The 16089-nt window shown below is 31.2% G+C and overlaps 1 protein-coding gene across 4 annotated transcripts in view; it reads left to right on the forward strand.

Annotated features, from left to right (window-relative positions):
• LOC111677398 (low-density lipoprotein receptor-related protein 6) overlaps window positions 1-11265 on the forward strand; it is a 79004-nt gene extending 67739 nt beyond the window's left edge. For all 4 annotated transcript variants that reach the window (XM_046955641.1, XM_046955642.1, XM_046955643.1 and 1 more), the window contains exons 3-7: window positions 6146-9132; window positions 9200-9360; window positions 9426-9695; window positions 9748-10375; window positions 10443-11265. In XM_046955641.1, the coding sequence (XP_046811597.1) occupies window positions 6146-9132; window positions 9200-9360; window positions 9426-9695; window positions 9748-10375; window positions 10443-11255 (4859 nt within the window). In that variant the 3' untranslated portion in view covers window positions 11256-11265. The remainder of the gene's footprint in view (window positions 1-6145; window positions 9133-9199; window positions 9361-9425; window positions 9696-9747; window positions 10376-10442) is intronic.
• The last annotated feature ends 4824 nt before the right edge of the window (window positions 11266-16089 follow it).

Raw genomic sequence — 16089 nt, forward strand, 5'->3', positions numbered from 1 at the left:
GCCTTTCACCAATTTCTTTTTCTTCCCTTTTTTAATTATTTGCAAAATATGTTTTTCTAGATATTACTGCTGCTGTTGCTTGGGTGCTGGTGCTACAGCTTAAGCATTTTGTTGTATATATTTGTTGTTGCATTTAAATATTTGTATGTAAAGTAATTCTTTTCAAAAATCTGCCTTATACCCTTCATACACTACTTTTTTTAATTTACCTTGTGCTAAAGGGTTTTTTTCTATTTTAATATTAAATTTTCCTTAACACACTGTCAGAAAAATGTAACCATTTTTTAACAATATAAAAAATTAATACTGTTGGAAATTATCTTAAGCTTAAATTATTAAGAAAACTTTAGTATTATTTTTTTACTTAACTTTCTTAATTACTTTTCTTGCTAGTTTTTTATTTTTAAATTTTTTGGCCTGTTTTAACATTTTAACAAGGTGAAATGTTGACTCGGTCATTTGAACTATGCCATTTATGATAACCATCTTTTTACTTAGACATTCATCGACATCATCTCTTAACTGTAGTCGTTCTCTCAACTGCATTTTCTTACATAAGTAAGTCCCCTCTACATATTTTGTATAGTAATGTATTACGTTTTTGTTTTTGTTCTTTAATATTCACCCCCGATTTAAAAAAAATCTACTCATCTAACATAATGTACAGTAATGGTTCGTCTTAGAGGAAAGATGGTTTCTAGTAATAAAAGCGCATTTGAAGATTGAACCTAAAATGTAAATTAACTTATATTAACATTTTAACTAAAAAAAATTGAATTTTCACTAAAAACATATTAATTACCAAATATTTTTTTTACAAAATTAAATTTTTACTTCAAATTTGATTTTTCACTAAAAATTTAAAAAATTTTTAATAATACAAAACTTTGACTTAAAGCTTGGATTTTTATTAAAATAAAAAAATATCACTTACAATTTAAAATATCAAAATATCAAAATTTCTTTAAAAATACAAAATTGTCCCTTAATTTCCAAATAAGTTCTTTTAAAAGGTATTAAGACTGTATTTTTATTTGAACATTACAATCTACTGCATTATTTTAAAGCTCTTATTATAATTGTTGTTGTTAATGATGTTTTGTTGCTGTATTTGTATTAATGTACTTGTTGTTGCAGCCACTGTTGTTGTTGTTTCAATATGATGATGTTACTATGATGATGCTGTTGATAATGATGGGTTTCTTTTTTTTTTTTGCTACTGCTGCATGTGTATACATTAATAATTAAAAATATTCCTGCGTTGCATTATAATCCATTTTTTTTTTTGTTTTTGCGTATTTTTTACTTAATTTTTTTTGTTGTTGTTTCTTTTCTCGACTCAACTTTTCTATAGTGTATTCAGGGTTCTTGCTGTTGTTGTCGTTGTTGGTTATTTGTTAAATATTCAACCATCATTGTCGTTCAGCATCATCATCATCATCGTCATGCAACAGCAGCAGCAATATTAACAACATAGTTGAAAACCACCTTCCTTGTAACAACACAACGATTAATGCAACAACATTCACACAACATTTTCATCGTCACCCCCAAAATGAAAATGATGATGAAGAAGAAATATCATTGTAATGATGATGATGATGATGTTGCTGTTGATGGTGATGATTTCTGCTTCAATACTGCCATCCATCAAACCATCCATGTTGGTTAGTTTCGTACTTTTTTGCTGTTGTTATTATTATTATTTCAGTTCAGTTTTATACCCTTCATCACACTGGGATCGCTAGGGGTGTTATGTTTAACTTTTCACAACTTTTTGCTGCAATATAGTATTTGTAATTTAAATTTTATGGGATTTAATATTATTTTGAAATAATTAAATTATTTAAATCTACTGGTGAGTAAAAAAGAAAAACAAGACACGTTACTATGTAATTCGATATAAATTCAACTTCGTATTGAACTAAATGACAGTTTCGAATAATAAATATAATGGACGAGTTACTTTTGGACAATAGTTTAGATTAAATTTTTTTGAATTTTTAGTGTGCTTCCATTAGTCGACTTCACTAGCACTGCATCATTTCTATTTGCTTGGTTTTTTCCTGCATTGTTTTTCTACTATTTTTTTTTAAATTTTTTTTGCCACTAGAGCAAAATGTTAAAAAATGTAAATTATTTACAAGGATTTCAATGTAATTTTCTCTCTCGGCATTCACAGCTTGTTGTTGGTGTAGTTTTAGCCTGCTACTAGCAGCATGCTTGCTATTAACATTCATAATAAACTAGTAGGGTAACCAAATAAACATTTCAATTCAAAATTAAGCGCAAATATATCTATCTCTCTATCTATCTATCTTTCTATCTATCTTTCTATCTATCTTTCTATCTATCTTTCTATCTTTCTATCTATCTATCTATCTATCTATCTATCTATCTATCTATCTATCTATCTATCTATATATCAGTCTATCTGTCTGTCTGTCTATCTGTCTATATGTCTATCTCTCTATCTATCTATCTATCTATCTATCTATCTATCTATCTATATATCTATCTATCTATCTATCTATCTATCTATCTATCTATCTATCTATCTATCTATCTATCTATCTATCAATCTATCTATCTATCTATCTATCTATCTATCTATCTATCTGTCTGTCTATCTATATATCTAGCTATCTATCTAGACTAGATGTCCATTGGGTTTTCACTTGCTTCTAGAGACACACACTTGTTAATACCTACATAAATTTGTATGTAAATATACATATGTATGTATTCATGTACATACCTAAGTGAATGTCAATGTATGTATTGCAATGTACATATGTAAGTATGTATGTACATATACTATAGTGTATTTATTTAAACTTGTAGACTTAACTATGGGGTAAAATATTTACTTACAAACCCTTAACGCCTACATTCAACATACTACATCCATTTATTTATCCTGCCACCTCCTCCTCCTCCCTCCCCAGATGTATGTTGGAGTGAATATTCATACATATATATAAAATTTCTAACCTATTGAAAATATTTACGGTTATGTACACATATACACCTAAATTTTAATTGCACTGTGTTAAGGAAGTTAAAAAATAGGGTTAAAATTTGTGTTGTTGTTGTTTTTTTTTCTGCGTTGTGTCGAGTTGCAGTTGCATACAGAGCAGTACGTATGTACGTGGTAGTAAATGTAACCGAAATTAGGTTAAAGATATAATAGGTTTTTGTGTGTAAGAAGATTTTAAGTGCTGCCAGACTATTGTTAGCAGAAGTTTTGTTTTTATTAATTTACATTTTTCTCTTTCTCTTTTATTTTTTGTTAAGTTAAGAATTACTTATTCTAAATAATTGTAGGAAGTATTTGAGGGAAAATTAAGAAAATGATAAATTTTAGTAAAGGGTTTGAACCCTTACGATTTATTTTACTATTTTATTTTGTTATTTGCAATTATTTGTATTAGATTTTTGCATTCGTTATTCACAACTATAGCCAGCTTCCCTTTTTATTTTAGATCTATTAAAAAGAAGATAAAAAAATTTGGACAAAAGTTTTAGGAAATGACAACATTAATCACTGAAAACTCTTTAGCTGGTTGGGTGGTAGATAGATAGATAGATAGATAGATAGATAGATAGATAGATAGATAGATAGATAGATAGATAGATAGATAGATAGATAGATAGATAGATAGATAGATAGATAGATAGATAGTTAGATAGTTAGATAGTTAGATAGTTAGATAGTTAGATAGTTAGATAGTTAGATAGTTAGATAGTTAGATAGTCAGATAGTTAGATAGTTAGATAGATAGGTAGATAGATAGATAGATAGATAGATAGATAGATAGATAGATAGATAGATAGATAGATAGATAGATAGATAGATAGATAGTTAGATAGTTAGATAGATAGATAGATAGATAGATAGATAGATAGATAGATAGATAGATAGATAGATAGATAGATAGATAGATAGATAGATAGATAGATAGATAGTTAGATAGTTAGTTAGTTAGTTAGTTAGTTAGTTAGTTAGTTAGTTAGTTAGTTAGTTAGTTAGTTAGATAGATAGTTAGATAGTTAGTTAGTTAGTTAGTTAGTTAGTTAGTTAGATAGTTAGATAGTTAGATAGTTAGATAAATAGATAGATAGATAGATAGATAGATAGATAGATAGATAGATAGATAGATAGATAGATAGATAGATAGATAGATAAAGCATTATGTTTATTTTTAAATGAAATATATTGAAAATTAAATCTTTTTAAAGAAAAAATTTAATAAATTCCACAAAAACCACTGTATTTCAAAATTATTTTCATAATTGCAAAATTGAATATGCATTAAATAAATTGTTACATTTTATTGAATATATACCCATTTATACCTATATATAATGCTGTAACACCCAACAGATTACATAAGTTATTACGGTAATTTTGAACAAAAACAACAAGAAACAAAAAATATGTATGTAGTAAATGAAACTTAAAAATATTTATTTAACATTAATCCTTTAATTATCCTCTCACCACTAACTGAAAAAATTAAAAGGGAGGGTGTTGTCTATAACAAATCTTTGAAATCCTTATCTACATATTAAGTAGCTAATGGAATAATATTGCTTACTACTTACACAGTTGATTTTTTTTACTGTTGTTCACATTTTGGTACTCATATCTTCTTAAGTACTTGTTCTCTAGTATAATTGTTACTCTTCAAAACTGACTCAAGTAATGTTTATTGTTAGTGCCTAGGATGTAGTAAATACATTTATTATATTTTCATTATTCATACACATCCATTGTAAAAAAAAACAATGCGTGTAACCCTTATGCAAATTACTTTAGGCTATTGTTACTGTGCCCCTCGTATTTGTAGTAGTAGTAGTAGTGTACTTGGTCGAGTATCCATCCACCCATCCATCCATCCAATCATAAGTCAAGTCAAGCTGATGCATTCATTCATCATTAATAAGAGAAAGGAGAAAGCAAAACTACTCTGTAATTGTAGGTTCATACACGTAGAGAAAATACGGCGACCATAATGTAATTATGTTTTAAGTTGAGTCAACTATTTTATTAAATTTATCATACGGAAGTTAAAATATTATTCACCACCTATCGCCAATCAACATTTTACGGAAATATGTTCCCTTATTATTTTTTTCGTTCACTGACAAAATCAACTATTTTGAATGAATTGTTCACAACAAGTTCACGAAAGCAATTTTCCCTTCGAGGGAAATGAAAATTCCAAAGAACAAAATGATTACAGCAATTCAGTATGCCATACAATTTATTGTAACAAACATATACTGAAGTGTAGCAATCAATTTTAAAAATGATAATATATTTTCTAAAAATAATATGATTGCGACAACTGAAAATTAAATTGATGTAACCACAATTTTGTAATAATATTAATATGATTGCAGTAACCATAACTAACCTCATTTTTTCTCTCAGTGTTCTTGTTAAATTGTATGTCATGCTGCAACATGAATACATCCATTCATTCTATTATATAAATATTTATTTACGATTGCTGATGTGTGTGTGTATGTATGTGAGTAGCGTGTGTATGCCACTGGAGTGCACGCATCTCCTTACCGCCAGGGAATAGATTCATTTGCATTCATCACCATCATCCTGGCAGTTAGTTTCTTCTGCTATTTTTTTGTACCATCTTGATGATGATGGCTGTTGATGGTGCATCATACCATTATTTGCCATGATATTATTTTTGCCTCAACAGCATCTGTTGAAGAGGTTACAGCGTGTGCAAATGTTGAATGTGTGTAATGTTTGTGTACTTTGGTTTGTTTTAGTTGTTGTATGGAGGAAATTTATTATTTTTGCTCATTCGTTGAGCTGTTGTGTTTGCATTTTACGCGTATTCATTTGCAATTAGACCAACACAACACAAATATTGTTAAACATACCTCTCGTTGTTGTTGTAGTTCTTGAGGGTAAATCTATTTAACAATTTAACAAGAATTTAAGAATTTTTCTTTAACATTTAAACTTGAGTTTAAATGGATAACACTTGACTATAGACAATTCTGTAGTGTCAATTATAAAATTTGTTTAAATTTCGATTTAGTTTTAAAGATCAACTATTGTCCATTCAAACTTGTCATTTCTAATCTCTTCTTATCTTTTCTCTTTCAGTACATACAAGTTTAACATCTGTATCGTCATCATTATCATCGTCGTCTTCCACCTTCTATAATACACCAGCCACCCTACTCTTTACCACATATCATGACATACAGGTGGCAAATATAACAAAACCCACCGGTGGACCACAAATAGATGTTCTTGTCAAAGATCTCACCGAAACAATGGCCATTGATTTTTACTATGCAAAAAATTTAATCTGTTGGACCGATTGTGGTCGTGAAATAATCGAGTGTGTTAATGTAAATACCACAGGGTCGATATTGAAGGCACCCAAACAAACTGTGATATCAACTGGTTTAGATAAACCGGAAGGTTTGGCCATTGATTGGTATACGGATAAAATCTATTGGACGGATGGTGAAAAGAATCGCATAGAGGTGGCAACGCTAAATGGTAAATACCAGAAAGTATTATTTTGGACAGATCTCGATCAGCCAAGAGCCATAGCTCTAGTACCTGCTAAGAAATTTTTGATATGGACAGACTGGGGTGAATATCCGAAAATAGAGAGGGCCAGCATGGATGGTGATCCCCTAACACGCATGACTTTGGTTAAAGATAATATATTTTGGCCAAATGGTTTGACGGTGGATTTAAAGAATGATTTGATCTACTGGGCTGATGGCCATTTGAAATTTATAGATGTTATGAAACTAGATGGCAGTAATCGTAGGAATATTGTTAACAATCTAAAATATCCCTATAGTTTGACCTACTTCGATAGTCGTCTTTATTGGACAGACTGGGCTCAGGGTTCGCTAAATGTGTACGATTTAAAATCTAAGGAAATGAAAGAGTTAATAGATACCCCAGAAGCTCCCAATTCCGTGCGCACTTGGGATCCCTCTCTCCAGCCCTATGAAGATAATCCTTGTGCCCATAATAACGGCAACTGTAGTCATCTTTGCTTGCTTAGCACTAATGCTCAAGGTTATAGTTGTGTTTGTCCTACTGGCGTTAAGCTGATATCGGAGAATACTTGTGCCAATGGTTCCCAGGAAATGCTGTTTATAGTTCAACGAGGCCAGATCAGTAAAATTTCCTTAGATTCACCGGATTTCACCATATTTCCTCTGCCTTTGGGAAAGGTAAAATACGCCATAGCTATTGATTATGATCCAGTGGATGAGTATATCTATTGGTCAGATGTGGAAGCTTATTCTATTAAAAGGGCTCATCCGGATGGTACCGGGGTATCAGATTTTGTTACTTCCGAGGTAAGACATGCTGATGGCTTGGCAGTAGATTGGTTAGCTAGAAATCTTTATTGGACTGACACTGTTACGGATCGTATCGAGGTATGTCGTTTAGATGGTTCGGCTCGTAAAGTTTTGGTTTATGAACACTTGGAAGAACCTAGAGCAATTGCTTTGGCACCTACTTTAGGTTGGATGTTTTGGAGTGATTGGAATGAAAAGAAACCGAAAGTAGAGCGAGCCTCTTTAGATGGCTCCGAACGAGTGGTTTTGGTGTCAGAAGATTTGGCCTGGCCTAATGGTATTGCTTTAGATATAGAAGCTAAAACTATTTACTGGTGTGATGGCAAGACAGATAAAATAGAAGTGGCCAATATGGATGGCTCCGATAGACGTGTGGTTATAAGTGATAATCTTAAACATTTGTTCGGCTTGAGTCTGTTGGATGATTATTTGTATTGGACCGATTGGCAGAGAAGATCCATAGATAGAGCACACAAGATTACGGGTAATAATCGTATAGTGGTGGTGGATCAATATCCTGATTTAATGGGTTTAAAGGTGACACGTTTAAGAGAGGTTAAAGGCACCAATGCTTGTGCCGTACGCAATGGCGGCTGTTCTCATTTGTGTTTAAATCGTCCTAGTGATTATGTCTGTCGCTGTTCCATAGAATATGAATTGGCCAACGATAAGAAAACTTGTGTTATACCCGAGGCTTATTTGCTGTTTTCCAAACAGGAATATATTGGACGCATTTCCATTGAAAATAATGAGGGTAATCATAATGATGAGAAAATACCATTTAAGGATGTTCGCTATGCCCATTCCCTTGATGTAGATGTAGCCGACAAACGTATCTATTGGACGGATCAAAAATCGAAATGTATTTATCGAGCTTCATTGAATGGCTCCTATGTTCAGCGTATAGTGGATGCTGGTATTATAAGACCCGAGGGTATAGCGGTAGATTGGTTGGGTCACAATATTTACTGGACCGATTCGGAAGCTAGGCGCATAGAAGTGGCTCGCTTGGATGGCAGCAGTCGTAGGGTTTTATTATGGAAAGGTGTCGAAGAACCTAGATCGTTGGTATTGGAGCCACGCAAAGGTTATATGTATTGGACCGAATCGCCCTCTGATTCTATAAGAAGAGCAGCCATGGATGGCTCGGAATTACAAACTATTATTTCTAGTGCCAATCATGCTACCGGTTTGACTTTGGATCCAGAGACTAGACGCCTTTATTGGGCTACTCAGTCCAGACCCACTAAAATTGAGTCAGCCGATTGGGATGGCAAAAAAAGACAAGTTCTAGTGAGCACAGATGTAGATGAACCCTATGCTGTTTCTCTGTATCAAGACTATGTTTATTGGAGTGATTGGAATACGGGAGATATTGAAAGAGTACATAAGATTACCGGACAAAATCGCAGTTTAGTGCATAGCGGCATGACTTATATCAGTTCCTTGGTGGTATTTTATAATCAAAGACAAGTAGGCACTAATCCTTGTAAACTGAACAATGGTGGTTGTTCTCATTTGTGTTTGGCTTTACCTAGTCGTCGTGGCATGACTTGTGCCTGTCCTACTCATTACACCTTGGCCAAAGATAATGTTTCCTGCATACCTCCCAAGAATTATATCATATTTAGTCAAAGAAATAGTTTTGGACGTCTAATGCCTAATACTACAGATTGTCCCAATGTGCCATTACCAGTGACTGGAAAAAATATTCGAGCGGTGGAATATGATCCCATAACACATTTTGTTTATTGGGTAAGTAAAAGTGGGAGTTAATTTTTGATAATTGAAATATTTAACATAATCTTGTAATGAATTTTAGGTGGAGGGCCGCAGTCATAGCATTAAAAGAGCATTAGTTAATGGCACTAGAGCTTCGGTTTTGGTAGGCTCTGGTTCTCAACCATTCGATATAGCCATAGATGTTATAGGCCGTTTATTGTTTTGGACCTGTTCTCATTCTAATAGCATTAATGTTACCAGGTTTGTGAAGAGAATTCCAGTTTTTGAAAACTTAAATTTTCTTATAAAATCCTTTTTTGATTTAGTTTTGCTGGCGACTCTATTGGAGTCATAGATACTGGCGACTCGGAGAAACCTCGTAATATAGCGGTACACTCTATGAAACGTTTATTATTTTGGACCGATGTGGGTAGCAAACAAGCCATCATACGTTCTCGTGTAGATGGAGCTGAACGTGTTGTTTTAGCTTTTAAGCTAGAAGGTGTTACCGCCTTGGCAGTGGATCAACAAATTGATATGATTTATTATGCCCATGGCAAGCGTATAGATTCCATGGATATAAATGGCAAAAATAAGTAAGTTATAGGCAAGAAATTTGTAACTCTTAATAATTGTTTAATATTTTAGGAAAATTTTGGTCTCCACGCATATATCTCAAGTCATATCTATAGCTGCTTTACAAGGTTTTGTTTACTGGCTTGATGACAAAACCGGGGTGGAGCGCATCACCATTAATGGTGAGGGTAGAAGAGCAGAAATGCAGCGTATGCCACAAATTACCGATATAGTGGCGGTTTGGACTCCAGAATCGAAATTGTTTAGAAATCATACTTGTCTGCATGCCCGCACCAAGTGCTCCCATATTTGCATAGCATCAGCTGAGGGCCGTAGTCGTGAAATATGTTCTTGTCCTAAAAATCTAATGCTTTTGGAAGATGAACAAAATTGTGGTGCCTTGCCGGCATGTGGACCCGATCACTTCACCTGTGCCGCCCCGGTAGCTGGAGGAGGAGCTAATAGCGATATGAATAAGGATTGTATACCAGCGTCATGGCGTTGTGACGGGCAAAATGATTGTCCTGATAAATCCGATGAAGTGGGTTGTCCCTCATGCCGTCCCGATCAATTTAGCTGTCAATCGGGTGAATGTATTGACAAAGCTCTAGTTTGTGATGGCACCACCAATTGTGCCAATGGACATGATGAGGCTGATTGCTGCAAAAGACCAGGAGAGTTTCAATGTCCTATTAATAAGGTAATTTGAGAAAAAAATAATTTTGGAATTGGTTTTTATGGTTCAATTATATAATCTGCCTTTTTAGCTTTGTATATCAGCTGCTTTGTTGTGTGATGGCTGGGATCATTGTGCTGATGGAGCTGATGAATCGGCTGACATTTGCTCTCAGGCCAATACCCGACGCATGGCTCCTTCTTCGGATAAAAAGGCTTTTATGATTTTAATAGTGGCCACAATGATTACTATATTTTCCATAGTTTATTTATTACAATTTTGTCGCACGCGTATAGGTAAAAATCGTAATGAACCCAAGGATGACCAAGCCTCGGATCCTTTAAGTCCTTCTACATTAAGTAAATCGCAAAGAGTATCAAAAATTGCCTCTGTTGCCGATGCAGTGCGCATGTCTACTTTAAACTCACGCACCAGCATGAATTCCTATGATCGTAATCATATAACCGGAGCCTCAAGTTCCACCACGAACGGCTCCAGCATGGTAGCCTATCCCATCAATCCACCACCCTCTCCAGCTACCCGCTCAAGGCGACCTTATCGTCATTATAAAATTATTAATCAACCTCCCCCACCTACACCCTGTTCCACCGATATTTGTGATGAATCCGATTCAAACTATACCAGCAAATCGAATAGCAATAATAGCAATGGCAATACCAAACTATCCTCTTCCTCAGCCAATGCCAATTCCTGTCTACAGTACGGCTATGATAGTGAACCCTATCCACCGCCACCCACACCACGTTCTCACTATCACAGTGATGTTAGAATATTACCAGAATCCTCTTGTCCTCCTTCGCCTAGCTCAAGATCTTCTACCTATTTTTCACCACTGCCCCCACCACCCTCACCGGTACAATCACCTAGTCGAGGTTTCACGTAACAGTTTGAAATTTTTATGTAAGTTCTTTTTTTTTTTTGTAATTTAAGTTTTTCTTATGTTATCTTAAAACTGTAAGGCTTCCAAATTTTATTTAAACAAATCCCTTTTTTATAAGTTTTGTTGTAAATACTTTAATGAAAATTTAACCTAAAGTATTAATTTATAATTGTATATAACTTAACGATTAGATTTAAAATGTAAATGTAATTTATCTAAAACAAACATATCCATTTAAAGAAAATTTTAATTTTAATAATTGAGGCCATTTCCAAAACCTATTAAACCCTACACCCTTTAAAAGGTCGACAAAATCTTTAAAACACTTTTTTAAACAACGAATGAATAATAATAAACATTAGACTTGGAAAATATTAAAGTAAAAGAAATGCTATTAAAAATTTCACAACATAAGAAGTCTTTAAAATAATTAAACTAAAACAAATTAGTCAAATGATTTAAATTTAGTTAAAAGAAAGGCTCAAACAAATTTTATAAATTAGAACAGAATTTTGCAAAAAAAAAAATACTTAAAAACTGTTAAAAATCTTTTAATTTAAGAAATTTTCAAAATTTGTTTATAATTAATATTTTAAGTGGAAATATTTAACTCATTTCCACAAAGCCATGGGTTTGTAATTGACAACTGAAACAAAATGTTTATTAATAGACTGTCTGTATTGTATTTTAAAATGATAAGTATTGAGTTAAAAACTAAAACGGGATTAATTAATTTAATGAAAAAAAAGAAAAAATGTTCAAATTAAAAAAACAAATAATGTGCCAAATTTAAACAAATATAATACATACTTCAAACATATAGTAACTTATATATAAACAAACAAATATCATAAAGAAACTTATTAGCAATTTTTAAGTTGAACTTTCTTTAAATCCTTGCCCCTCTCTTTCTTTCTCTATAACGAACCAGGTATGGAAAATTATAATTTTGAAATAATACTTTTTTAGGTGTTAAAGTACTAAACTAATTTTTCGTTAGACTATAGACTAGACTATCGACTCGACTACAGACTAGACCGGACTATAGACTAGACTATAGTCTACACTATAGACTACACTATAGACTAGACTAGACTATAGTCTATACTATAGACTAGACTAGACTATAGTCTATACTATAGACTAGACTATAGACTAGACTATAGACTAGACTATAGACTAGACTATAGACTATACTATAGACTATACTATAGACTATACTATAGACTATACTATAGACTATACTATAGACTATACTATAGACTAGACTATAGACTAGACAATAGACTAGACTACACTACAGAGTAGACTATAGACTAGACTATAGACTAAACTATAGACTAGATTATAGACTAGACTATAGAATAGACTATAGACTAAACTATAGACTAGATTATAGACTAGACTATAGACTAGACTATAGACTAGACTATAGACTAGACTATAGACTAGACTATAGACTAGACTATAGACTAGACTATAGACTAGACTATAGACAAGACTATAGACTAGACAGTAGACAAGACTATAGGCTAGACAATAAACTAGACTATAGTCAAGACTATAGACTAAACTATAGACTAAACTATGAACTAGACTATAGACTAAATTATAGACTAGACTATGGACTAGACAAGAAAAAAACTAGATTGTAGACTAGACTCTACATTAGACTTTTCTATAATCTAGTCTATATATCGAGACTATAGACTAGACTAGAAACGTCTATAGACTATACTATAGGCTAGACAATGGGTGTTCTTACACATCAAATTTTTCAAATTCTCCAACACTAAACATTCTCTAAATAAATGCCATTTTTATAAAACATATCTCGATTTATTAAATCTAAACCTCTTCCCTTTTTTAATAGCCTCCCCTCCCCCACCTTTACTAAATTGTAAATATTTTATTTATTATTAAAATTAATTAATTTAACTTTAAGTTAAAACCAATTTTTATTTTTGTGTTAGAAAAAAAAGAAAGCAAAACTTTCCGTGTCATTTTTTTTTTATATAATTAAAATAGTTATTTAATCTATTACTAGTTTAATTATAACTTTATTATAAGTAAAAAATTTAATTATTATTATAATTTTTTTTAAATAGTTAAAAGTAACGCCAAAAAGTGCCTCAATTTATTAATGTGTGTTAATTTAATAGACCTTTATTGTATATCTATCTATGTATATGTAAATTATGTTTTATTTTCTATTTTTTCTTATATATAATTTAAAATGTGTTTATAACTATTTACGTTAATTGTTTTATATACATATATAGTTTTTTTTATAATTTTTCTAATACTGACTTTTGTATGTTTTTAATTTCCCAACACTATACAACAACAAATATATACAAATATTTAAAATAATAATAATAAAACAATTATATTTAAATAGTAATCAAATATTTAAAAGAAAACGTAATGATTAATACAAAAGAAAGATTTAAAAAATAAAGCAATGTTCATAAACATGTATTTAAAAACGATAAAAAATATTTAATATGAAAAATAACAAAAACAATATGATAATGTTACAGATTTTAAGTGTTTTTTTTTTCGAATTAGTTAATAATATTTAGTGCAAATATAATTTTCACAATAATAAATAAAAATTTTGAATGAAAAGCGAAACATGATGAAAGAAAACAAAATAAATTACATATTATAAAAAAATACATTTAATGTTTTATGAAATATATCAATTTATGTTTTTGTTATGCATTTATTGTTAGAAATAAGAAAGTAAGTAAAAAAATATTGATCTGGCAACACTATAAAACAAAATTTTGATTTAGCCTGTAGTTTAATAAGATCACCTTTAATTGTACCTATTTTTAACAAAATAGCTTTAGTACTTTTCAAGTTTTAGTGGTTTAAGTCAAATAAATCTTGTATACAAAATTCCACAAGTCTGGCAGCACTGGTTAAATAAATTTTACCTAAAACTTAAAATTCAAATAATAACCTAAATATTGAGTCTACTTTCACTCAAATCACTTAAATACTTTTCAAGTTTTAGCGATTTAAAGATTTTAAACTAATATGCAATGTTTTCAATATTAGGCAACACTGGTAATACAAATTTTTCATAAAATCAATAGCCCCAAAGATAACCTAATGATTGACTCCACTTTTGCGAAAATCGCTTAAAAACTATAAAAGTTAGAGCAATTCTAAAAAAGGTTCTGAAAACTTTACGTTTTTAAAAGTCTGGCAACACTGTTGAAATAAATTTTCTAACGAACATATAGCTTAATTTATAACCTAACGAATGAGCCTAATTTTATACAAATCGGTTAAGTATGTACGAAGTTATAACCATTTTAAAAATCCCTTATTTGACCAAATTTTCCGAAACACGACAACCCTGTTACTACATCGAGTCCACGCCATCTGTTGGTGGGGTAGATGGTTTTTTGGCAAACCAAAAAATGAGGCACGCAAAGCCAGATTTTCAAAACGAAATAACTCCTAAACCGCTTAACCAATCTGGACAAAATGTATATGGATTTGTAGGGCTTAAATTGTAGTTTTTTAAAATTTATTTCCCCAGTGATGCCAGACTGTAAAATTTAATAAATTCAATGTAAATTAAAGATAACTTACAATAGCTATAAATTTTATATTACTTACCGAAAGTTCTTGAAATTTTTATCGGGGAATAGCTAATATTACATACTAAAGCCTAAAATCAAAATTTCCAGAGTTGCCATCATTTTTGACCAAAAAATTGCAAAATTTCAATGATTTGTTTAATTCTTCATATCTTAGGAAACTACTAATTACACCATTTTCTAAATTGGCTATAAAGCTAAATTATGTGAAAATTTCTATGAATAAAGTTGCCAGATTGCTTTAAGTCAATTTTTTACATTTTTTATACTTTTTAAGATTAAAATTTTATTTCAAATCCGAAGTAATTGGTATGGTTAAATATAGCTTCTACATTAAAACTTATGACAAAAAGGATGTTTTTCAGGCAAATTACTTGGCAAATCTGGTTGGAAAATATTTAGATCTGTCGTGTGGGAATTCTACTTTTCAAAAATATTAACTTTGAAATCCTAGTACAATGAACATAGATTTTATAGGAACAAACAGCTATCATCTGTTTACTTAACTATTTACAAAAAATAAACATCTGGCAACACTGGCAAACTAAATTTTCAATTCTTGAATATCCCCCCTTCAAGCCTATGTAATTTTTTTCAAAATCAGTTCAGTAGTTTCCGAGATATAGCGTTTTGAAAATTAGTGTCTAAATGCCACATTTTTTCGTTTGCAGAAAAACCATCTACCACACCAATAGATGGCGTGGACTCGATGTTGTAACAGGGTTGCCAAATTTTAGGAAATTGGATAAAATTAGGGATTTTTAAAATGGCTATAACTCTGGAAATACTTAAGCTATTAAAATGAAACTAGTGTCAAACGCTAACTTAAAATTTAAGCGACTTGTTTTTCTTAAAACTTATTTCATCAGTGTTGCCAGACTTCACAAATTGTGTGGTTTTTTATGTTACATACCGGAAATTCCTATAATTTTAATAATTCTTGAGCGATTTGAATGTAATTGGAGTCAATCGATTGATTGAAATGAATATAAGCTGTTTTACCAAAAATTTACTTACCAGTATTGCCAGATTTGTCAATTTTGTTGTATTAAGATAAAGAATCTTTAAACAGCTATAACTCTGAATATACGTAGATGTAAGGTTTGAAACTAATAGCAAGATTTACACACAAAATTAAATTTTAACAAAATTTATTTCGGCAGTGTTGCCAGACTTAAAAAAGGAAATTTTAAGGTAGCTTAATAAAATTGTTATAA

Source organism: Lucilia cuprina, chromosome 6 (assembly GCF_022045245.1).
Source record: "Lucilia cuprina isolate Lc7/37 chromosome 6, ASM2204524v1, whole genome shotgun sequence".
NCBI lineage: Eukaryota > Metazoa > Arthropoda > Insecta > Diptera > Calliphoridae > Lucilia > Lucilia cuprina.